Genomic DNA, 25,630 nt, shown 5'->3' on the forward strand with positions numbered 1-25,630 from the left:
AAAGGGAGGAGATATGGGGCTATATGTATATGTATAGCTGATTCACTTTGTTATAAAGCAGAAACTAACACACCACTGTAGAGCAATTATACTTCAATAAAGATGCTAAAAAAAAAGAGAAATGACTAGTCCTGAGGCTCCTTCACATGCGTATGTACACACACACACACACACACACCCCCCACAGTTATTCTAGGAGATGCCTGGAAGACTCTGCCTGGGACAGAAAAAGCCAAAACGTAGCCACATACAGAGCAAAGTTGAGAGTGGCAGGCAGACACAGGAAGAGCTGCAGCTGCACTAAAGCGACAGGCTATGGAAAGACATTAGCCACCAAGCAACTGTCCTTGTGCAAAGAGAAGTGCTGCTGGGTAACTGCCACCAAGTGTGCCTCCTGGCAAGTCCTGGCTGCCCTGCGACCTCCTCTTTGGCTGGCAGAGACAGGCTCCATCTGAGCAGGGGACAGGGCAGTTGCTGGCCCTTCGCAGGCTCAGGCAGCTAAGCCAAGGCAGGCGTCTCTGGCCACGCTCTTTCCACTCTCGCAAGTTAGTCTGAGTCCACGGTGACAGACAGGCTCCCGTCATCCTGGAAGGGGACCCCGGAAGGAAGCCTGGACCCTGAAGGAAGCCCAGGTCCTGTACGCCAGGCTCTCCTCTGCACGCCCAGCAGGTTTCAGCCCTCTCTTTCCCTGGGTTCCCCTTAATTTAGTTTTTTCTTCCTCTTCCCCTCATTTTCATGCAGTGCCCCTTCTTTAATACTCTTAAATATTAAGTTTTTTCTTGTCTCTTCCTTTGCCATTGTTATTACTCTTCAGGTCCCCACACCCGCCCCCACAACACACATTCTTTAAAAAAATCTTCCTTCTTATTTTTCTTTCTCGTGGGGGGGGGGCGGGCGGAAAGCACAAACCACACACACATTCTGAAGGGTGGGAAACCTGAGAAGTCATAGGCTTCAGGAGCAAAGACTAATGCTGAAGAGCGGCTAAATTTAGTAACTTCAAATACAAGGTGAGGTCTTCAAAAAATTTCAGGTTCCAAATGTGCTGTGAAAATTTCCCGGTTAGGATTCCTCCATGAAAGGCTGGCAGCTGCTCCAATGCTCACCTCTTGGAAATGGGGGTTTGGGAACTGGTCAGTACTCAGAGGTCCCTCCCCTAACACTCACTCTTACAGCCAGCCAGTTGGTGCCTTTTCTTAGAAACTCATGTCACCAAAGAGCCCTGCTTCCCTCTGGGGACACACAGAAGGAAGGGCCATCTTCTTCAGGGTGAACTAGAGCAACTAAGGTGGGCGCATTTCCTAGGAGCATGTGGAGAGGCTCGGCCACATGAGCTGGAAAAGCAGACAAGAAAGGCCAGAGTAGAGAGCGCTGCGGGGCGTGCACACACCACACCACCTTGCAGCTGCTTCCAGGGAGGGAGGAGGCCATCTCTTTCGCCCATGGGTCCTCGGCCTGTCTAATGCCATGGACACTCTTGTTACAGAGTTCGTGGTCATGAGCCAGACGCTGGGCAGTGGAGAGGACCACACGCCTAGGTCCCTTTTAGGAAAATCAAATCTGGTGCCAGCTGGGTAGGAAAGAGGGACGATTTCCATGACTCCTACAGCCACTCTATTTCCCTGGGGGAGGCGACACTGGGAACAGGCCTGGGAGAAAGTGACCCAGAGACGAAGCAGTGCCTCCTTTTCGGGCAGTTTTTAGGAAGCAAAGCGCCCTCCACCCCACCCTATTGGCCAAGAATAATTTAGAACGACTCGCTTCTAAAAGCAGAGGACTGAAACATAGAATTCTTGGGGCGCCCTGCTGACTCAAGGGCTCAGAGCTTACCATGAGCTGATGTGATTCAGCGAGAAATGTATGTGACAGCAAAGCAGTCTGCAAACTGCAGCATGCTGCCCAATGGGTTCAAAGGGACACGTCAAAGGCCATGGTTAGCATGGCCTGGGGGTGCCCACAATGCCCTGAACCCTTGAGGAGCCAGTGGACAGGCATGGCACCCAGATAATATTTGGGTCTGAAGCTGCCTTCTCAGGCAGCAAAGAAACCTTATATAATGAAGTTAATATTACAGAGCACTTTTCTTTCCAGGGCAGGGTTCGCCTTTCCGGCCACCCAAAGGAGGCCTCCTGGTCACAGTATCACTTAGGATCTGAGTTAGCTTCTGCGGATGATGCTGAATTATTCACTAGCTATGGACACTGGCCCAGCTCTGGGGTCCCGGTGGTGGGGTACCTGAAGTGAGCACACTCCCCAAATCCAGGCTTGGAGGAAGGTCAAAGGGACAAAAGAATCAGGGGCATCAGACTCAGGATGAGGAGGATGTGGGTGCAGGAGCTGGGGGCGGCGGGAGGGCTGGAGGCAAAGAACAGTCAGGCAAGCTGCCTGCAACACCCCAGCGCCTGCCACTGGAGAGAGAAGGGAGGTCAGAGAAGGCTTCTGTTCCCAGGAACTTTGCTCACTGCCTCCAGCCCTCACTGCAGTTCAGGGGAGCCCTCGGTTCCCTAGGAGCCTAGAAGGAATGCAGTGGGGTGCGTGCACTCATCACTGCTCCTGTTTCAGAGTCCTCTGCCCTGTGGCGCATAGAGAAAGCCCAAACTGTGCCTATGAAGAGAAAGAAGCAGCACAGGGAGCAGGTAAGTGATACTGTATTTCCATTGCCTCATCTGGCACCAGAAGAGACCAGGGTCACGTTTCGCATCTCAGGGATGTGGTGAATCCAGAGAGGAATGTGCCCGGTGGCTGGGGAGACCTGTGCTAGCTGCCAGGACCCATGCCCACATCACCAGCGCCGGCTCCTCGTCATCTGGAACCGATGACAGAGAGCTCTTCTTGCTGCTCTTATCAGCTCTTTTATCACCCAAACCTTGAGCACACCTTCCACTGGGGCGTGTCTGAGGGGGCTGGGGCTCCTGGGGGGAAGGCTGGGGGCCTGACTGGTGTCTCCCACCCATGTCTGGGCCGGCAGCATCTCAGCCCCCACCCCCGGGGTTGTGCTTAGAGTCAGGTGGGTAGAGAAGGCATGACATCAGGTCTTGGTAGGTAACTTTGGACGTTATCTAACTTCACCCCCTGTACCTAGGGGAATTTTGGACTCCCAGAAGCCAGAGCTAATCTGGAGAGCACTGGGTACTTTCTCTCTAGAAAGAAAGTCAGGGATGTCAGTAGGGAAAAGACGAATAAAGGCTAGTTCCAGAGGCCAGCTGCCTGCTGGGGCAACTGAGTCCAAAACCCTGCTCTAAAGTCAAGAGGCTGCTGCTTATGATCTCTGGTGTCAGAGCTTTAGGTAAGGGGCAGAGTCATTTTTTCGGCCCCTCTCCTGATTGGCAGGACCCCTAAAAAGCAAGGGGGCTTCACCTGAACATGAGGAACTCAAATCGGACTAAAGGAAGAACTTAACTCACCAGGTACCTCAGATATACTGGGCAACAGGGGCTTTTCATCACTGAGACAGGGAAGAGTTCATGGCAAAGCAGAGCTGCCCAGCCTTGGCCTGGCGGGCGGCTGGCAGCGTGTGCACTGCCTTGGGAGGGCCTCCTGAGGCCGCTGGGCTGGCTGCCCCTCTGCCTAAGGAGCCTTTCCACACAGAGGAAGAGAGAAGGGAAGAGGGGATGAGAGAGGGTGGAAGAGGGGAACAGAGAAGGCAGCTGTCCTCCCCAGCCACTGGGTGTGAGTCCAAGCTGGCACAGACCGGCGCATGTACACGAGCGACTGAACGGAAAGAGTGTAATGCAGCTCTAAAGGTGGATGCGTTTGTGTGGACAGGCCAGTGGGCCAGCCGGACGGGGCCCCGTCGGCCTCCCTCGGAACCTGGGCGACAAGCTCAGACACATCAGGAGGCCTCACAGATGGACGGTCCAGCCTCCCCCAGCTGCCGAGGGAACCTGTTTGGAAACCTCTCTCAGCAGAGCTGGCCCCACCCACCTCTGAACCGGAAGGCTTCCAGACATAAAAAAAACCAGGCTCCTCGACACCTGCCAAGATCTGTCTTCTTGGCAACAGCCTAGGGCTAAGGGCAGCCCCTCACGTGCCATTCCTCAGAGTAAACAGGGGTGCTTATTTATGCCCCTTATTTATTAGGGCAGAGCAGAAATCTTGTTGTTGGATAAATCCGGCGGGGGAGTGTACAGGACAGGCTGTCCAGAGTCTGCTCTGGTTTACGTGATGAGCGGAACGTCCCTGGTCTCCCCGTCTGGGGCCTGGAGATAACACCTCCATGAGGCCACGGGGAAGCCTCCATCGTGGCATCATCTCCACACTCTCCCCCTCACCCCTCGGCACCTGGTCCTCTCTCCCGCCCTGCCTGCCCTCGAAGCCAGCGGGCGGCAGGCTGGCCTGTCGGTGAAGTCCTCCTGCTGAGGACTGAGCACTGAGCACTCCTTGCTGGTCTCCTAAGGCTCTGGACATCCTCTGTGAGCTTCAGGCTCCCCCCACCCCAACCCATGCTGCTTCTCATCCTCTGGGGACCAGCCACACTGCACAGATGGGGAAGGATGACCAGGGCAAGGTCAGGGGCCAGGCTGGTAGAGCTGGCTGTGAACTCAGCACTCCTGCACTCTTCCTCTCCCAAGACCCTCCAGCTGGAGCACCTTGCACAAGCCTCCTGAATGCGGCGACAGCTGGAGAGAGCTTTTGAACAAGGCCGAGAGGGAATCAGTGACCAAGCCAAACGTGGGAGAAAGGGAAAACAAGCCTCTGACCCCTGCAGGGGCTAATCCACTCTCTGAAAGTCTGGGAGCAGGTTATCAAGGCAGCACAGAAGAGTTGCTAGATTTTCCTGAGCGTACACTACGTTTTCTAGGAACTGCTGCTCAGTAAAAGAGAGACCGGGAAGGGGGGTGAGACTTATCTGCTGAGGAATCAGGAGATCCAATTCCACTGCCACTGCACATATAACCAGTGGTTCCTGCTGAAAACTCCAGCGCCCAGAATTCCAGAGGTTAAGGCCACACACAGATGGGGAACCCAGATGTCACCTGCATTCTCTATGTACCTGCCAATGCCCCAGTGTACCAATAATGATGACTTAATTTTTCCACTTTCTAGACATAAGACAGAGAGTGGTTACCTTGCTCAGTGTCACACCAATAGTAGAAAGCAGAATGGCGAGGTTGAGATGACAATCTGTTTTTGTTTTGAAAGGGGAATCATTTAAGACACCACCTTGAAGACAACCAAGTAGATCTGGAGGGAACAAATGACAGGCGAACAACATCACTGAGACTGAGCTGCTTCCTGGGACTGTGAACCCTTCTCTGTGCCTCTGCCGCACCCCTGCTCTCCGTGGGGCTCAAGGTCCCCTACTTTCTTAGGGAGGGGCCGGGGTGAGCCTCACAGGACAGCTAAGGAACTTTAGCTGCCTCCAGGGTGTTTCAGTAATTCAACCCCTGATAGGGCCGGCTCTGGTCTGAAAGTCAGCTGCTAAGTTCTAAACAATGGCAAGGGGTGTGGGTAGTGGGGGAGGCTTATGAATTAAAAATAGATGCTAGTAATCACCAGGGAGCTTGCAGAGAGCATGTGGGGCTATGTTTACTAGAGAGAGAAGAATCCCTTCTATTCATGCCCAGAGACCAGGGTGGAACCACCACCAGCTTATCACACCAGCCAATGGCCTCTGGGTTTGGGGGAGTCAGCTGACCATGCAGGGTTTACTGATGGCTGGAAGACCCCCTGCCTCAGGACATGGAGGCACCCCTTCTTCTCAGGATCCCCCAGGGCCACGCCCATCCCTGGGGGGGACAGCGCCAGATCAGAAAGGATGTAAAACTGAAGGGGAAATTGCAACCAAGAGATAACGCCACCGTCCTTGGGCTGAGGCAACCCGCTCATGATGGAAATTGCATAAAATGGTCCCTGGTGGTTTCAGTGACTTCAGATCTCAGTCTGGTCTTGTGGACATGCTAGAAACATGGGGTCTAGTCTCCTCTCTGCCATGAACTGGCTGGGCCCTTAGGCAAGCAGCTTCCGGATTCCTGTAGGCCTCAGTCTGCTCATGTGTAAAATGGAGATAACAGTACCTGCTCTGACAACTTCACAGGGATGTTATTAGGAGTAACCAGGGAGTATATGTATGACAAAGCTTTGGAAAGATGAAATTTCTAAATAAGGATATAAAACAGTCATTGGAATAACCATTTTCCCCATTCCCACCCTGAACCCAGGGACCCTTCCCCCAGTGAGCTCACCCCAGAGTCTCCTGGCCTGTCTTCCACCAGCAACAAGAACAGAACCCTGCCACTGTCACCTCCTGGATACCGTGGGGGCAGTGTAAAGACCAAACAGGAGCCTGCGGAGAAGCTCCCCAGCTGATGGGCTCCCCACCCCCTCCCGCCTGCATTCCTAGTCAGCAAACATCAACAACCCCTCACCAGCCTCCGAAAGTGCCCACCGCGCACCCGCTCACACAGCCTCAGGACAACAAGGTTCCCATTCTCCCTCCTCACTAAACAGCTCTAGGACCAGAGACCCTGGCTTGACAGGACTGTACTAATTTGACTTTTAAGATGTATCCGCTGACTCAGCAGTGAGAGGTGGGCTTGGCAGCTGCTGCAAACAAAATACATGCTCACTGAGAATTCCCTGCACTCCAGTGGTTAGGGCTCGGCACCTTTCACTGCCATGGCCCGGATTCAATCCCTGATCAGGGAACTAAGACCCCACAAGCCAGGCTATGCGGCCAAAAAAAAAAAACTTGCTCATTAAGGGCTGAACAACTGGTTCACCCTGTGGGTCCCTCTGGGTCTCCCTTCCCTCCACAAGGCCACGTTTCCCTTTTAGCCGACACATCCAGATCTCACTCTTGGCACAGACTTCTCTGTAGTTGAAACTAAGCTTGCAGATGGTCCAGTGCCATCGTTTTAAATACTCTCTATATATGCTGACAACCCCCAAGTGTCTGCCTCCAGCCTGGGTTTCTTCCCAAGACTCCAGACTCCAACATCTGACTGCTTATTTGGCCTCTCCATGTGGATGTTTAACAACCATCTCAAATGTAACGTGGCCAAAGACTAGCTCTTATTGCTGCCCCGCGGCCCCTCCAGATATCTGGTCCGTGTGCTGTCTTCCCCAACTCAGTTAACGGCAATTTCTCCTTTCCAGCTGCCAGGCCAAAAACCTGTGAGCCATCGCTGCCTGCTCCCCTTCTGTTGTGCCCCCACATCCACCAGAAACCTTTGTAGCTTGATCGCTGAAGCGAATCCAGAATCCAGACACTTCCCCCACTCTCACCCTGCAGCAAGCCACTGCCACCTCACCCCTGGAGGCTTCCAACAGCTTCCTAGCCAGACCCCCTGCTCACACTGTGGCTCATAGCCTAGTCTCCACACAGCAGCCCGAGCGGTCTTCTTCAAGGGTGTCACTCATCTGTACAAAACCTAATGACTTCTCATCTCACTAGAGAAAAAAGTCAAAAGCCCTTTTCCTGGTCTACTAGTGATCTGTAGCCCTCCCTGCGCATCTTTTAAAAACTAACAAAAACCAGACTGCCTCAACCAATATTGGCCTCCTTTCTCCTCCCCGGAAGAGCTGACCCTCCACTTCCACCATCTCCTCAATCTACTAAAACTGGTTACTTGCCACGGTTATCAATGACCCCCACTGCTTGATACTATCTATGTACATTTCCAAATCCAGATCTGACCTGTCACTCCTGCTGCATTTCACTCTGTTGAATACTTACTTCCTCCCTCTTTAAACTCCTTTCTCCTTATACTTCGGCATCATTTCTCTCCAGGTTCACTCCTGCAGACCTGGCTGCTCTGCCCCTTATACGTCGTCTCTGTCCTTGGTCTCAGCCCCCTCGACACATGCCCTTCGACCATCTCATCCGTACCCAGGACTTCAAGCTCAGTACTGGCTCCCAGAGTGGTCGCCCCAGCCCAGACCTCTCCCCCAAGAACCCAACTGCCAGTTGGTGCTCTTTAGATGGGCAGCTCCCAAAGGCACCTGCAACTCAACATGTCCAAAAGTGAATGCATCACTTGGCTTCCAAAACATGCTCCTTCTGTGTTTCCTCAACTAAAGAATGCCCCATTCCTAAAGTTGCTAAGCCAGAAAACTAGAGTCCTCCTCTACTCCTCTTCCTTCGTCTTCCATGTCCACTTTCTCGCCTATACTGTCGATGAGAACTGCCAAAGGTCTTCTGAATTTATCTCTGCCTTTCCATCCTCACTGCTGCAGCCTAGACTCCGGCAATAGCTCCAATAACAACAGTTTCTTTGACTCCACTCCTGTCCCCCTTCCTAATCTACTGTCTACACTAAGACCCAAAGGGACATCCTCCTGCCATTTTCCTGCCTAACACCCTTTGATAACTTCACACTACCGCAGACTCAACATGGCAAGGCCTTTTGTGATCTAACCTCTACCTACCTGTCAGCCCCCAAAAGTGCCGGATGCTCCAACGACAATGAACCCCGGGTAGTCCCTGGCATCAGCTCGCTTGCCTTTGTACACACTATACCGTTCCTCTCCCCACCCTTCCTCCCAATTCTCTGGCTAAATTATACTCCTTCTTCAAGATTCAGCTCAATGGCTTCCTCTAGAAGGTCTTTGCCAACAAGCTCCCATATCCTCAGCACAGCCTCATCACCCTATCTTGTCCATTCACCAGTTTGTCTCCCCTCTATTCAGTGAGGACAGTACCTCCGGCTTACTCATTCTTATAGCACATAACAAGTATGCAAGAAATATCAATACTTATTATATGAATAAAAGAATGAATACAGAAATTCAGAAAGTACCAAACTAGATTTTCTCCTTACCAAACAGCCCTTCATGGATTCCTCCCCTATCTTCTTTGTTTGGTAACAATATTAAAAACCATACTGTGCCAGGCTCCATTCCAAGTATTTGACATATATGAACCAATTTAATCCTAGAGCAATTCTACTATTATTATCCCCATCTTCAATTGGGAATACTGAAGTACAAAAAAATTAAGAGACTCAGGCAGTAAGTGGCAGAACCAGGGTTGATGCTAGTCTGTGCTCTCAACCACTGCAAATATTGCCTCTTGAGAGCATGTTTAAGGAAAACAAACCAAAATTACTATCGGCCTGAGCAAAAGATAATTTTCAGGGCTTCCCTGGTGGCGCAGTGGTTGAGAATCTGCCTGCCAATGCAGGGGGCCTGGGTTCGAGCCCTGGTCCGGGAAGATCCCACATGCCGCGGAGCAACTGGGCCCGTGAGCCACAACCACTGAGCCTGCGCGTCTGAAGCTTGTGCTCCGCAACAAGAGAGGCCACGATAGTGAGAGGCCCGCGCACCGTGATGAAGAGTGGCCCCCGCTTGCCACAACTAGAGAAAGCCCTCGCAGAGAAACGAAGACCCAACACAGCCAAAAATAAATAAATTAATTAATAAACTCCTACCCCCAACATCTTAAAAAAAAAAAAAAAAAAGATAACTTTCAAAAACAAATCCCCAAATAAACAAAAATCAGCCTTTTGGGGATCATCTCTTGCTCTTGGCTTGTCCTATCTCTGGCTCCTTCAATCAGACACACAGCTCTGCAGGCGGCAGCGTGTCCACACCAACCAGGCCAGGCCCCAGCTCAGGTCCTCAAGGCCAGAGGCCCCTGCGCAGGTGGCTCCTGCCTCTGAGTGGCCCCGACCCGGAAGGCCCTCCTCTTGCCCCGCCTCACCTTGTCGCTGAGACCCTCGGCCTCCTCGGCCAAGAGGTTGCCACCATCAGCCAGCAGCAGGGCCGTGTCAGTGGTGGAAGAAGACCGGGGGCGGCACTGGTGCTGGTGCAGGATGGCGGCCAGGCTGCTGTCCTGGGCGGCCTTGCGCAGCAGGTGGGGGCTGCCACGCTGAGGCTCCAGGGAGCTGCTCTTGGTGCGCCGGCTACTGCCCCCGCTGCCGCCACCCCCGCTGCTGCTGTGCAGGCTAGCACCCCGCTTGATGGAGGGCCGGGAGCGGATCTGCTGCAGCACGCGGTTGAAGGCAGTGGGCCTGGCGGGCAGGTCGTGCAGGGACATGGCATAGGAGACGCGGTGCATCTCCGGGGAGCGCTCCTTCTCGTCCGGGGAGTCATGGTCGGACATGCCCTGCTGATGCTGCTGCTGGGAATCCTGAGGCGTCTGGTGCTCCCTCTCCCGTGACCGGCGGCGGCCGTGGAACAGGTGCTTGAAGCCGTGGCCAAACATGGAGCCCTCTGAGAGCTGCTGGATTTTCTTAAGGAGGAAAGATGAAGAATCTGGTGAGTGGAAAGCTCTCGAATGCCTAGTCGGTTGCGGGCAGAGGTGAGGGGTCCATTCCTGGGATATGAGTGTAGCTGCTACAGCCATCTGAATCTGGAAGATCCCCACGACTGTCCTGTCATGCCTTAAAGATCACCTTGCAGAAAGGTGGCAACCCAGACCAATTCCTCTCATTCCCAAAGAAATGTTCCTGTATGGCTTCGCACAGGACATTCCAAATCCACACATGGTTCAGGATTACTGGTCATGATATCCTTGTGGCTATAGTAGGGCTCAGTGGCACATGCGGGCAGCACTTGGCTCATGAGGTTTATCCCTCTGCACTGATTCTCCCTCCATCCCCTAGTCCCTTTCTCCTTCCAATTAGGTCCTTCCTCCAGATGCTCTTTTGGCCCACCAAGCATCCATTTCCAAAGACGCCTCATTGCAACACTCCCTGGGAAAATCAGGGTCATACAATCAGGTTATACAATTGTAGCAGATATTGCTAATGACCTACCAATAACTATTCTCCTTTCTTTCTTACCAAATTGCATGGCCTTATTGTGCCATGCTAAAAAGTCTTGCTTCATCAGACCCCCTTGCAGCTAGGAGTAGACACGTGACATAGTTTGGGCCAATGAAAAGCAAGGTGAGCGTTTCTGGGGAAACTTTTGCTTGCCTAATAAAGGTACTAGCCCTTTTTACTCCTTCCCATCTGGAATGTGGAGGTAATGCCTGGAGATGCAGCAGCTGTCTTGCAACTGCAAGTAACTGGCATGATGATGAAGACCTACACACAGATGGTAAAGCCCCCCACAACAGGCCTGGGAACTTGATGGCCCTGTGGAATCACCAACCCAGCTGTGAATGCCTACCCTGGGATTCTTGGTTCATGAACTAAACAAGTCTATCTTTATCTATACAACTCTAGAATAATTTCCTCTTATTTATAGCCAATCTCATTCCTGACATAGCAATAAAATAAATTTTACTGAAGCTTCCGAGTTGGTGAATACTTCCACATGCCAGGAGGGTGACACATCCCAGTCCCAGGGCCACAGAAACTCCTGTACTCAAGACCTTCCAAACCTCACCGTATGCGCCTCTTCATCTGGCTGTTCATCTGCATCCTGTATAATAAACTGGTAAATGTTAGAAAAGTAAATAAACTACCTCAGTGGGCATACCTTGTAGTGCGGTCAGTAATGTGACCACTTCTTTAGAATACAATCAGAATACAGTCTTAGTGTCTTTCCCCTCAGACTGGAACAAACCACAGGGGCTCTGGAGCCCAGTGCTGCACTGGCCCCAGCCTTCCCTCTTAGCTCTGCCGCTGAGATGCTCCACTGCTCCCCAGACAGCACTGCTCAGCGAGAGGCAGCCCAACCACCCGGCCAGGGCGAGGCAACGTGTGGGATAACTCCAGACAGCTGCTTCTGTCAGGGGGTCGGCTCATGTGGTGGAGCCGAACCCTCGGCAGAAAGCTTCAGAGCCAACAGGAGGAGGGGGTGGGACTTTGAGGACCAGGTGAGAACGCCCACTCTGTAACTCCTGAGAGGGAAACTCAGAACCCAGCCACATGGGGTTCAATGTCTTCATCTGTAAGGAACAACTCCTCACCTCAGGAGGCAGCCTCGGTCACCTACGAAACCTCGCAAAGAATTACAAGTACTGGCTTTTCTTTTTTTTTTCCTAGAAACAAACTTACAGAGCAGAAAACTTGAACCATGCAGACACCAAGGAGAAAACCATCTTCAGATCTTCTGAATTAGCTGACCCCACTCTCACTGTTAACTTTACACCTCAGTGTGCTTTGTGCAGACACTACTGTTAAGATGTAAGCGGCACTTACATCTGATGTCAATAACAGCGCACACTACGGTGGATTACGTCAAAGTGCAGGATTTTCATTTTTCACCTCGTTTGAGTAGCCCCACAATCCTCAAAGTAGGTGGGGCCCTTGTACAACTTACCTGGCCATTTTACAGGCCAGGTAAGTTATATCATCACAGCTCACCGTGAACTAACGGTTTACAGTTTTCAATATGCCCTTTCTCCTGCATTCTCTCACTTGATTTTCTGAGAAACTAATAAAAGCAACAGCAGCAACATTTCCATTTTTAGGTGAGGAAATTAAGGTGACCATTACTCCTTCTCCAGAATTTAATTCTGGGGCAGCCCCGCAGACGCTAGGTTTCACAGTGCCAGGTCTCCCGATGGGAGCTACCATCTCCTCAGGGCCAGCCTGAGGCAGAGTCTGCTCAGGGTAAAACCACCACGTCCAAGGCAGGCCGGACTGAGGAGTGCACTCCGCCAGACTTGGAAATGGCCAGATCCTGCAGCCTCTGGACCAGGGACAGGCCAGGACACCCTCCTCCTCGTCGGGCCCAAGCTGATAGCAGACCATCCTCCAGGCATCGTAGATGGGGCCAGCTGGCTCTGGCATTTGCCCAGCAACTTCTGCCAAATGGTCACATTACATATTTCAAATTGTCTTTCTAGCATTCTATTCCAAGCCTCTTTCTCCTCTCCCCACCACTCCTAGCCTAGTTTCTCCAACACTGAGGCCCCTCTTCCACATCCACTCAGATACAGGGTTCCCTTCAAAAGACGGCACCAGAGTCCCAAGGCATTTCCTCTCCCTGAGCCTCAGGAGAAGGGGGCAGGCGCTAGGGACAGCAGCCACCACTGTCTGCTATACTGCATTGAATCCTAAAATCCTTGGTCAAATTACTTTTAATATCATACAACAGCATTTTTCAAAGTGCTTTCCAATGTATGCTGTCACTCTAACCTGACGCTAGCCTAACCCCAGGAGGCAGGATGTCACAGAGCATCAGTGTCTCCATTTTGCAGATGAAGAAACTGAAGCACAGCACAGTTAAGGGGCTCATCGCAGTCACACAGAAGAACCTCCAACTACTAGTCTAAGTTACCTTCACTGGCTCACACACTGATTCCGAGACTAAAGCAGATACAGTATTTACATGTGTCCCAGAACAGTATCACAGGCCGGATCAAAACAAAACAAAAATGCCTGGGCCATGGGGGGCGGGGTTCCACCCCCTGAACTGCAGCGGTGAATCTTCCCGTGCCACATTGTAGGACTGGGGCAAGACCTGTAACCAGTGTGGGTCTTCCTTTCCCACCTTCCCATCTGTTCTGCAGGTAAAGGAAAGCCAGGGTGACCCCAGGACCTTTGCCCCAGCAGCGCTGAGGAGTCTGCTAAAGTCTATGGTAGAGATGAGGGAAAAGAAAAAGAAGACAAAGAATAATGGGGGGAGAGAGATGGCTCCAAATGCAGGGGTTTTTCCTCACTTATAAGGTGCAAGGCAAGAAAGCAGGGTAACACATGGGCTGAGCTGTTTCTGCATGTGGGTGTCAGAGAGGAGAGAGTTAAGGAGTTTTGACATAACACGGCAAGTAAGTGTTCAGAAAAAAAAAAAGGAACCAGCACATACACATAACCAGCCACAAGTTTTGGAAATGAGGAAAACCATGGTGACTAGCTTGAGGGAACTCAGCCACCAACGCGGCAGAAAGCACCACCTGCTCTGACTAACAGGTTCCAGCTACTAAATGTCACTTGCTTCTCCACATTGACTATTGCTTTTCCCCAGCTGCCAGAAACCATTTTGGTGGCCAAACGAAGCCATGTATTTATTAGGAAAAGAGAGCTGAGATGTTTCAGAGCTAGAGATGGGACACAAACAGCTCTCCTGATCCATGAGAACAAGCAAGGACTGTCCCAGAACTGCCCAGAGACCAGAAGCAAGGCAGAATGGAGAGCATCCTAGGGCCAGGTGCCTGTACCTGGGGAGGTAAATGAGAGAAGTTTGCTGTCTTTCCCTGAACTATCTTTAAGGGTAGGAAGGGCGCCGTCTCCTTGGAGTGCCATCATCGTCTCAGGAAGAAAGGGTAGACTAGATGGTTTCCGAAAGATCCTTCCTGAGAAGGCTGTGGTCTCTGAACAGTTAGGCTTCATCCCCTTTCCTCCCTGGGTGTGGGTCCCCCAAAGGGGAAGTCTGCTCCAAAAGCTGCAAACACAGCTGCATGAGGTCAAAAGTAAAATGCTTCAGGGTGCAGTGACTTTGGCACCATCTGGTTAAAAATAGCCAAAAGCAGCTTCTAATTCCTCCAAGTCCCTGTGTTCTTAACAACTCCCATTAGAGCTGAAAGGATCTTTAAAAGTGACACTGTGGGCTTCCCTGGTGGCGCAGTGGTTGACAGTCCGCCTGCCGATGCAGGGGACACGGGTTCGTGCCCTGGTCCGGGAAGATCCCATGTGCCGCGGAGCGGCTGGGCCCCTGAGCCATGGCCGCTGAGCCTGCACATCTGGAGCCTGTGCTCCGCAACGGGAGAGGCCACAACAGTGAGAGGCCCGCTTACCGCAAAAAAAAAAAAAAAAAAAAAAAAAAAAAAAATGACACTAACCTAGAGTTAATTATCCCACCTGGCAGCTGACTGCATAGCTGACTGCACATCCCCTCCTCCTGCCTGGGTTTGAAACTCCCTCTGCAGCACCACAGGTCCGGCTGGGAGGGTTCAGGGGGTGATTGGGTTACCGTGAGCCTTAGCAAGCCTAGGTCGCCAACGTTCCTCTATTTATAGGGTCTCTATGGAAACAGGGCCAGCATTAGAGAGCTAATCGCTGTAAAAAACCCACAGAGTCCTACTCTCGAGATACAAAGTGGATTGCAGAAGTCTTCAATTGCCCTTAAGAGGCCTTGGGTGGGGAGCCTGGGGTTGGAGCGGGAGAGGAACTGCCACCCCAGGTTTGGCGCTGACGGCCACAATGATGAAGACTGAGCGGCTGCAACTGTTTCTCTTAGAAACACAGTGATGAAAGATTTTTGGAAGCATTTTTTTTCTTCCCCAGCATCCCAGCTGACATTAAACAAACAGATCTCAACTCAGGGGCAAGTGATTTCCCCATTCTCAATTTTATTTTAATTCTTCGTTCCTTTATTGCTCAGAGAATTCTGCCTGAGCCAGCGCAAGTCAGGCAAGGTGACCTCATGCAGCGGATCTTAAGGCAGAATCGGCTCAACATTTATCAGCATAAAAGATTCTTTTTTTTTTTAATGATTTTTTTTGATGTGGACCATTTTTAAAGTCTTTATTGAATTTGTTACAGTATTGCTTCCGTTTTATGTTTTGGTTTTTTTGGCCACGAGGCATGTGGGATCTTAGCTCCCCGACCAGGGGGGATTGAACCCACACCCCCAGCATTGGAAGGTGAAGTCTTAACCACTGGACCGCCAGGGAAGTCCCAAAAGATTCTGATTAAAGTTATCTTCACGGTGTGCCCTCTCTCTGCCTCTTATCCTACACCCCGTTCACTGCTCCCTGCTCCATACAGCCCTGTCTGACCATGCCGGTCTAAAGTGACCTCACCACCCTGCTCTGAACTCCAGAGAGCTTGTCATCTGCACCACTCATCTCGCAATTAATCATGTTCTGCCTTGTGACATGGCTCTGTCAAACTGTTATCCAACTTTTCACCTTCTTCTGGATGGAATCCTCCATGAGCAAATGGAGGGCAGGAGCTATATCATCTATTATCTTTGTGCCCCCAATAGTACGGGGAGAGACCTTAACACAAACATGGCCATTGCTACTTAACTATTTTCTGAGTGGAAACTATGTGCATCTACAAGACCATCTTAAAAAGGCGATTTAATCCTTAGACAACTATCTTTTCCAAAGATTTAAAGTGCTCATTCGCACAGTTTTTTGTGTCTAACCCAGATCCCTCCTGCTGCAGTTAAAACCTCGTCTCAGTCTATCATCTTAGTAATTGCCTGGAAAAAGATGAACACAGACCCAGGGGCCTGAATGTGTTTACTGTCCTCACAAATGGCTTAGGTCAAGGCTTAATGTTCTCACAGCCAGCTTTGTTTTCCAGGTGGACATCATTCAGCCAGCTTGGCTGGAATAAGGAAGCCTTTAGCCATTTGGTTTGAAAAGTCAAATGTTGTCTTTCTCACACAATCACAAAACATAACTGCAATCCCTCAACAGCTTTGTTTTAATTTTTCAACATGGAGAGAGGCTTAAGTGTTTGGCTGATAAAGGTGACCCTGTCCAGTATGGCCTCACTCTAAGAATGCACCCTCCTCGTCCATGAGCATTTCAAAGCGAGACGTCTTTCTTAGAGGAGAGATGAAAATAGGCACGAATTTTGAGTTGGCCTCCAAGACCACCACTGAGAAGTCACCTGAGATATTTTTCCCCCAGCTCCTGACACCCACACTTTTTTAAAACTTCAACCCCAAATTCAGGTCCTATCAAATGTTTCAATTCCGTGTTGACGGAGAGATTCTTGTTAATGGGATTGGCAGTTAAGACAATTAAATACACGAAAAGCAGCACATTCTGTAAATGCCAAGCCTGCACGACAGTTCCCACTGCAACAAGGGCACCTGGGAATTCATCTAGAACCCAATATGTGGCAGGAGAACAGACAGCTTCGTTCACCACATGCTTTCCCGTCGGCCACCAATTTTTCCCAAGCCCATATCCAGGGCTGCTCTGAAAATTCCTTATGGCAGATGGGGTAGGAGAGGGGCAACCTCAGACCTTAGGACCCTCTGCCCTCCTCACAATAGGTCCAGGTGGGACAAAAACAGGCACCCTCTGCATTCTTCACCACCCTCCACTGTCCCTGACTAGTTACAGGGCTGGGGAACTGCTGTCCAGTCAAAAACGGGCACTGGCCTTACAAGGGACCAGGCACTTGCCCTTTCACTTCCCCTACTTAGAAAGTGCCCTCCTCTTCTTTGGTAACTAACGTTTCCACCCTTTAAAACTTGCTCTAAGTGCACCTCTTCTGATGAACCCCATATGTTTCTGATTCCATCAGTGATGCTTGAAGCACCCTCAAACTTACATGTGCTTCGACAGATGACTTTCTTTTTCTTTTTTTTTTTTTTTGCGGTACACGGGCCTCTCACTGCTGTGGCCTCTCCCGTTGCGGAGCACAGGCTCCGGACGCGCAGGCTCACCGGCCATGGCTCACGGGCCCAGCTGCTCCGCGGCATGTGGGATCTTCCTGGACCGGGGCACGAACCCGTGTCCCCTGCATCGGCAGGCGGACTCTCAACCACTGCGCCACCAGGGAAGCCCAGATGGATGACTTTCTTGCAAGTGTTTCACCCTGTTTGCCTGGAGGCAGAGGCAATGCCTGCTGCCAAAGAACTGATTTCCCATTTCCTTGTGCTTAGGTCTACCGCAATCCTACCTCCCCTGATGAAACCTCTCCCAGGGGTCCTGCGCCCACCTGAGACCGTGGGAATCTTCACACCTGAACATATCACTTCTGAAGGAGAGCTGGGGGCCTCATGACCCAGCAAGGCCACATAGAGCCCTGCCCTACCATCAGAACCCTTCCCCAGGGTCCCAGAGCACACACAACCTTCCATCCTGCCCGCATTCCCATGAAGTCGCCTGTCTTCTCCATAGAAAAAGTGGAGAAACTGAGGCCCATTAATTTTACTACAATCCTGGGCCTTAAAAATAAATAAATAAAAGAAGAGAAAAATAAGCAGGGGCTTCTTGGGAATGTCAATGTTCTCTCTCTTAATTTGGGTGGTAGGTAGATGGGGTGTCTGTTTTGCTGTTGTAACTTAAGGGGTACATATGATTTCAGACACTTTTATATGCATGCCGTGTTTCACAATTTAAAACCTTCCCCGCTGAAGGCATCAGTATCTGTTAGCCCATGAACCCTTTGCCAGCAGGCTCTCTACTGGACCGCTCTCTACGAACAAGGGGCATCGGGCGCAGGTGACGCACCTGTGATCAGCACAGGCTTGAGCCAGCAAGAAAAATCATATAGGATTCAGTTGCGACTTTCCCTCAGCTCTTTGGTTTCTAATCGCTCTTCACTCTGAGCAGACAGGAAGACCAGTGAATGGTGTGGATGAAAGAACCCAAATGAGTCCTGAGTCAAAAGCACTTCGAGGGGCTTCCCTGGTGGCACAGTGGTTAAGAATCCGCCTGCCAATGCAGGTAACACAGGTTCAAGCCCTGGTCCGGGAAGATCCCACATGCCGCAGAGCAACTAAGCCCGTGTGCCACAACTACTGAGCCTGCGTTCTAGAGCCCCAGAGCCACAACTACTGAGCCTCGCGCCACAATTACTGAGCCTGCGTTCTAGAGCCCCAGAGCCACAACTGCTGAGCCCGTGTGCCACAACTACTGAAGCCCACGTGACTAGAGCCCGTGCTCCGCAACAAGAAGAGCCACCACAATGAGAAGCCTGCACACCGCAATGAAGAGTAGCCCCCGCTCACCGCAACTAGAGAAAGCCCGAGAGCAGCAACGAAGAGCCAATGCAGCCAAAAATAAATAAATACATAAAATTTTTTTTAAAAAAAAGCACTTCGAACCAGGACTGGAATGGTGCAATTCAGAGCACCCCCTTCTTCTTCCAGGAAAAAATATTAGTACGGTTCAGAAATCCCTGGAGAAATTGTTTGCAGGGGCTTCTGTGAGGGGAAAGAGAACCTCAAGGGAAGTCTAGGGGAAGGCTTTCAGCCAGCAAACCCAGAGCCTTCCTTTCAGGAAAGGCTGGGGAGAGGTGGAGAGGTCTGCGATTTCCCCCCCTGCCCTCAGGCTTCTAAAAGGCATCAGGACAGAGCCAGCTGACTCTCGTGCTTAGCCACTCATCCCAGGCCTCAGCAACATCTACTACATGCTGTATTTTTAACAGGAATGTGTGCTCCATGTCCCTTTCTGCAGTTTTCCCCTGAGCTCCCCCCACTCCCACTAGCACTGCATTTACTTGCCGGAAAATCTTGGTGTACTTTGGGTCAGCCGACACTCTCTGTAACCAGCAATCTAGCATCTCCTCCCAACTAGCAAGGAACCTGGCAGCGGCAAAGGACTGGATAATGATCACAAATGAATCAAGACATGAACTCAAGTGGTTCAACAGGAATCCAAGCCACAGGGGGCAGGGGATGTGACTGAATTGTTGGGCTCCTGTTGCAGGAGCGTCTGCTGAGATCGCCCCTGAAGGTCACATCAAATGTGTGGAGTAGCTGAGAAGGCCCCCAAAGTACCTGCATAAGCTGCCTGTGGGGCAATGTCCATTTTCAGGCTATTTTTCAGTTACAGTTTTATGATTGCTCCTTTAAGATTGCTGCTTAATTATTTTTCCTTCTTTTCACTGGTCCTCCCCACCCCATAATCACGGATCCCGGGCCACCATAGGAGAAAATTACAGTGCAGTTCTCCACAACACTGAAGGACCATGGAGGGAGACCACAGGAGTCCCTGAAAGCTCTGGCTGCCACTAGCTAGGGCACATTCAGACCAAAATTCTCTCCTCTCCCTCCGCATAACTTCCACGGAGGTGCTTCACACAACTTCCACGGAAGTGCTTCACACAAAGCCTTTTTTTTTTTTTCCCCCTTTCTCAAGATGATTTCCTCCATTGCACCTAATCCATCACAATGCCTGGAGCTGTCACAAGAAAACAGAAGTGGGACTTAAGGGACCAAAAGTTCCTATCTCCAAAGTTTAAAATGAAAACAAAAGCAAGCCAGAACTGCTGGTTGCTCCAGGCCAAACACAGGTATGAGACAGGGGGGTGTTAAAAATCAAACTTACCCCGTTCTGGTACCACCATCAAATCTAAAACACGTTAGCTTCTACCCAGTGCTAGAGCCAAAGATGAAATTTTTCCATCATTGGAAAACTGTGCCAGCACTGGTAAACAAGTTTGGACACACTTCAATATTCCTGGTCCCTTTCCTCCAGAAAAAGGCTCAGAAAAGTTGAGTGATGTGCCAGAGATCACAGAGCAAATCAAATTGTGATAGCCCCCAAGTTCATGCCTGGTTCTGAAGTCCCTATGCTGTAAACACGTGATAAAGCAGACAGAGATAAACAGGAAAAGGCCCTGATTGTCTCCCTGTGCTCCCACTGAGCGGGCAGCAGCTAGGTTTTCTCTGGGCTGCCAGCCTGGGTCCACATGCGGTGGTCACCTCGGTGATACGCTTTCTGGTGTGGGTGGAGGATAACTTGGAAGAACAGCGTCTTTTCTCACACCTGATCTCAATTTTGGTCCGGGGAAAGTCAGCATTTAACATCAAGTGTAGAGTTGTTGCTATGTCTGCCCCAACCAGAATGAGAGTGTCCAAAAAAAAAAAAAAAAAAAAAGAGAGAGAGAATAAGAGGGTGGAGATGAACGAGCTTCTTTAAGCAGCTTTATCTACAGAGACAAAGACACTGCAGCCCCACACCACAACCAGTCCACCTTCCCTCACGAAGGCAGCTGGGGGAATGAATGGAGCTGGCCGTTTCCACTGCTGCCTGAGCTGAAGAGTCGGGGAGTTTCCAAGGCTGCTGCTCATGGACTCAGCGTGAGAATCCCACCTGGTCAAGGAATCAGGGTTTGCTGGCCAGACCCATCTGGATCGGCCCAGAATGAAGATGAAGTCTGCAGCAGAAGGCTGGCCCCCTCCCCACATCAGCATTAAGAGCAGCTCTTTTCCTTCACCATCTCAGTCAAAATAGGAACCACACCTCCTGACCACACAGGGTGGGCTCAGAAGTGGCAGGTGTGCCAGGTACCAAGGACTTCCTGTGCACAGCCTACCCAGTGGAGCTCATCTTAGACATAAGGCTAGCCCCAAAACTCTGAAAAGGACAGCAGCAAAACCAGAGGTCACATTCGAATAACTACCACAAATTTTTAAAGTACACACATGGAGGTAGCAGTCACCTTCTCACCCCCTCCCCAAGAAACACAGACAGTTAACACACAGGTAAGAGCACACTCACCTGCGCTCTAACTTCCTGACTCTGTGCCGCTCAGGCCAAACGAGGAATGTCATTGGTTTATTCTGGTGAGCTCCTTAGTGGCTGCTGCCATAGGATACAGGCTTTATTTAACATAACGGAGTCCTTTTGCTCCCCTAGCTAAGACCTTGCACCCCCTCTGGAGAAAATGTCCCCCAGGCATCAATCTCCGATGCATCTAAGTTCCTCCCTTGGGCTGACATCTCTCTCAGCCCTGTGGTGAGCTGGCTTGAGAAGCCTGAGCCTGCAGTCCCTGTGGCAGCTCCAGCAAAGGTGCATTATTTATCACAGCTGCTGTTTTAATTAATATAGAGACATCCAATACAGCTCAATAATTGTCTCGGCAACCGCAGGCTGGAAAATAAAGGACTCTCAGCTGCATGCAATCGCCTCTTTCGGATCCTGGTTCCAAATGCCGGCTCTGCGTGTGTGCAACTTGAACCGAGGCCCCAAACCAGCCTAAGCACTAAGCAGCCACCTGTCAGTTCTCCACCCTGGGGTTGGTTTAGCAAGCCGGCAGGGATCTCCAAGCACTAGCTTAACCTCTGGCTCCACCTAACGGCAAGAAACCCACACTCCCCTTTCACAGATGGACAAACTGAGCTTCACTCCAGGAAGGTTACAAAAGGAGGAAACTAATTCAGCAAAGGAAACTAACGGTCTTTTGCTAGGGCTCCCACGCTGTAATTTTCTTCCCCTGCCATTTTACAGGAGGGAAAGTGATATCAACTTTAGTTAGCATCTTGGATTTCTCCAGCCCTTTGTCTGCGAAGAGCACTTCACACACATTATTCAAACAATCTCGGATGCGTAAGTCACTAGAACGTCTGCTGAATAATGAGGAACAAACACAGAGGCCCGAAATAAGCTGAAAGACAGAGGCACAAATGATACCTGACGTCCAGCACAGGGTCTGGCCCAACATCTGCTCATTCTCTCTGACCTTTATCTGGTTTCTCCATCACTTTTATCCTGTTAAAGCACTTCTGCGTGAGGCGGGGAAAGCTAAGTCGCCGGCTGGACTCGTAAGTGGAGGGTCTGCGCTCACCTTTAAATCGGGAGGCTTGCTTCGGGGACCCGGGTTGGGCGCCGCGGCAGCGCCCGCATCCGAAGTTGGCCCGCCAGCAGAGTTAGCACCCGTGGCCTCCCCAGGCCGGAGGTCCGCGCCCGGCAGGTGGCAAGCTGCATCTTCCAGCCCAGCTCCATCCTCCTCACCCTGTTGTTGCTGCAGCTCGTCCGATTTGCACCTCTTCATGGTGTATGTGGGTCGGCAAGGGGAATCTGTCCTTCCAGCGCGCCTTCTTGGGGGAGACCGCACCCCCTCTTACACTCAGAAACGAGGCTCGGGGTCTAAATTATTAACGAGGAGGGCAGTCGGCGGATCACAATTTCTTGAATTAAAAAAATAAACCTTTATAAAGGAGGGTGAGAGAGGGGAGAGGAGGGGAGCCTTGGTTACAGCTTGGAATAGTTCATTACGACCTGGGGAGCGGAGACAGGTCACAATCGAGGCTGGGCAGCAGGAGTCCTTGGGCAGTCATTGGAGCGGGAGAAGATAGCCCCCAGCCCCCAAACTTTCTGCTTCAGGGCAAGGGCCGGGCGGAGGGGAGCTGGGCGGCACAGCGCATCCCTCCCAGCGGGCCGGGCTGCTGGGCGCGGCAGGCATGGCGCGGCCGGCCGGACAGGTCCTCGTCGGCAGCCCTCGGCGCCGACTGCTGCCCCCAGCCCTGCCGCGGGCCCCCGCCCCACACTGGCCGGCAGCGGAGCCCGCAGCTCGCCGCGCCCCGCCCCTCCCCCGCGCGCGCGCGCGCGCGCGCGCGGGCGAGAGAGAGAGAGAGAGAGAGCCACGCCGACTGCTGCCCCCAGCCCTGCCGCGGGCCCCCGCCCCACACTGGCCGGCAGCGGAGCCCGCAGCTCGCCGCGCCCCGCCCCTCCCCCGCGCGCCCGCGCGCGCGCGCGCGCGCGGGCGAGAGAGAGAGAGAGAGAGAGAGCCACTCCCCGCCCTCCGCGCCGCCTGCTGCAAAGCCTAGACCGCCGCCAGAGCCAGCGGCGAGCGCGCAACCTACCCCGCCCAGTGCCTCGGCCCGGGAGGGGGAAGGCGAGGCAAGGAGGGAGTGACAACGGCAACGGGCCAATGGGAAGCCCGGAGGGCTGAGGGGGTGTCGCGCGGCCACGTTTTTAGGGTTGGTTGCATCGTGCGATCCCCCAGGAGAGGTCTGGAGGGCAAGGCTTCTGCGTTTCAGCATTGCAGAGAGCGGGCTGCGGAGTAGAGACTGGGGGCGGCTTGCCAATGGAACGCGGTTTTAGCAGATGCGTGAGGATCTGCTAAAACTCACTCAGATGCGTGAGTCTTCCAGGAAAGACTCTGTCGGGGTTCCCCCCACCCACTCATTTTATTTGGCGGGGAGGAGACGAATAGGGATGCTTATCATCGCTGCTTTTTTGTTCTAACTTTGCACATCATAACAGCTCTTCAATGAGGAAGACGCGGATCCCCTCTGACACTTGACCTGAATCACCTACCAATGCCTACATTCAGAGCTGCGAATGCAAGGAGAAGAAAGCGGGTGTTCTGCCCCATCGCCCCTTCCCTTCCCCCCACTTTAAGTAAACTATCTGAGTCTCATCTTTATGCTCAGAAATGAGAAAGTATTTTATTTTTGAACACAATAATGTATGAGAGTTTTTTGCAAACTGTGAAGCAGCTTTTAAATAAGAAGGGGTATTTATGGCAGGAGGTTGAGACATGGAAGAGAGGAAAGGAATGCAATCTCTTTTTCCCATAAATCTCAGCCAAACTGCGCTGACTAATCTGGAGGCACAAGAGAGCAAATACTGGGGTTACCAAGATATTCAGCCTGGTAATAATAACAACCCCATATGAGTGCCTACTCTGTGCTTACTGTGGATACCATGGTTTTTGTCCACCCAGCAGCCTAGACGAACAGTTCTCAAAGTAGGGTCCTGGGACCAGCAGCATCAGCCATCCTGGAAACTTGATAGAAATGCAGATTATTGGACACCATCCAGACCTACTGAATCAAAAATAGTGGACCCCAAAATCTGTTTTAACAAGTCCTCCAGGTAATTCTGATGCAAGCTAACATTTGAGAAGCACTGGCCTAGACTGTAGTGAAGGGGCCACTCAGTCAGTGAGTCACAGTGATCTCTAAAGTGTTTCACAGTTTCCCAGTCTCTTTCACACCCATCATACCATTCTGGCCTCACTTCAGTCCTACTAGTCTGCGAGTCTCCTGACTCTGTTCTGTCTTTTTCCCACTCATTTTAATGTGTGTCCTAGAAGAGCCTAAGTTGTTAAGATTTTACTTCAGTCTAGCAGCTACTTTCTAAACAAGGCAGCTCCATTTCTAGAAAACAGGAATTTAGGATGGGCTGGAAATGTAGAACCACCCCCACCTCCACTACACAGTATCAGGCACAATGTGGAAACACAAGGCCACAAGGCTTTAGCATTTTCAATGGTGAGGGAAAGGCAGAATGTGCCTTTGAAGTTGGTGGCAGGAGTAGACAGAACCAGTGGGGGCAGATGACCTCAGTGCAAGATGTCAGACAGAGTCTACTGCCCCCTGTCTGACTCGCCCCAGTGACGTGCAGAGGCCCTACAGACCCTGGGTGGCAAATGGTGAGCACATGTGGACACATGTTCATGACCTGACTCTAGGCTGAAGAAAAGTGGAGGCAGTCGGTGTGAAGCTTTAAGGGAGCAGAGACCATAATGATTTTGAATTATGTCTCATTTCCATACTAGGTTGAAGTTGACTTTGAGTTTGATGTTTATAATATTTTCATGTACCCATAGCATGATGGACAGATTTCCTGTTTGTGGCCATATTTAGCAGGTCAACAAAAAAGTGGTGGGTTTTATGAAATCAGCCAATACTTTACATTCCATTTTGGAGAGGCAGCGTTGTGCAGAGGTTAAGAGCTCAGACTCTGTGGCCAGACTGCTTGGGGACAAATCCTGGCTCTGCTCTCCACTGACCATGCGATTGGAGGCAAGTTGTCTAACCTCTTTGAGCCCCAGTTTCCTCTTTCAGAAGTGGGGATACTAACCTTATAGGGTGTTGGGTAATAGATGTAAAGCACTTAGACATTGCCTGGCACAGGGTGAGGGCCATGGCTTTAAACAAAGATGTCATCCAGCTTCAAAAAGTTGAACATTCCACTCCAGTGGTTCTATCCTTGGGAGTTCAAATGTGTCTCACCCATTTCTGACTTTCAGTGAGTGTCATATTATAGAACAAATATGCTACTGCCAAAGAAGTTTGGGTGAGAAGTTGTGTAGAGAGCTGTGTGACCTGCAACCACCAGTTTGAAGCTGATGACAAATTTTCATTAGTCATAGTCGATTCTTGAGTACCTAAAATAAAGAGAACTTGAAAATACTTTGACTGAAATTTTGTTTAAAGGATTTAATCATTCTATCATTCTAGGTTTCTTGGGAAAATATAGGCACATAGTATATTTTGACGTTCAAGATAAGACAAAAATTTACAGGTTTACAATACAAGAGATTATATTCAGTATGTAGGAGTAGCATTTTCCATTTTGCTTTGGCACCACTGGTTAATTATAAATAAATAACATGGTGTAGTGGGAAGGACACTGGTCTTG

At 51.1% G+C, this 25,630-nt stretch overlaps 1 protein-coding gene across 1 annotated transcript in view; it reads right to left on the reverse strand.

The window, feature by feature from the left end:
- Positions 1-22,670, reverse strand: part of TMCC2 (transmembrane and coiled-coil domain family 2) — a 38,258-nt gene extending 15,588 nt beyond the window's left edge. Inside the window, exons 1-2 of the mRNA XM_007114528.3 lie at positions 22,044-22,670; positions 9,644-10,174 (exon numbers count right to left, since the gene is read on the reverse strand). Of these exons, the coding sequence (XP_007114590.1) occupies positions 9,644-10,174; positions 22,044-22,250 (738 nt within the window). The 5' untranslated portion in view covers positions 22,251-22,670. The remainder of the gene's footprint in view (positions 1-9,643; positions 10,175-22,043) is intronic.
- Between the last annotated feature and the right edge of the window lie 2,960 nt (positions 22,671-25,630).

Source organism: Physeter macrocephalus, chromosome 4 (genome assembly GCF_002837175.3).
Source record: "Physeter macrocephalus isolate SW-GA chromosome 4, ASM283717v5, whole genome shotgun sequence".
NCBI classification, from domain to species: Eukaryota; Metazoa; Chordata; class Mammalia; order Artiodactyla; family Physeteridae; genus Physeter; species Physeter macrocephalus.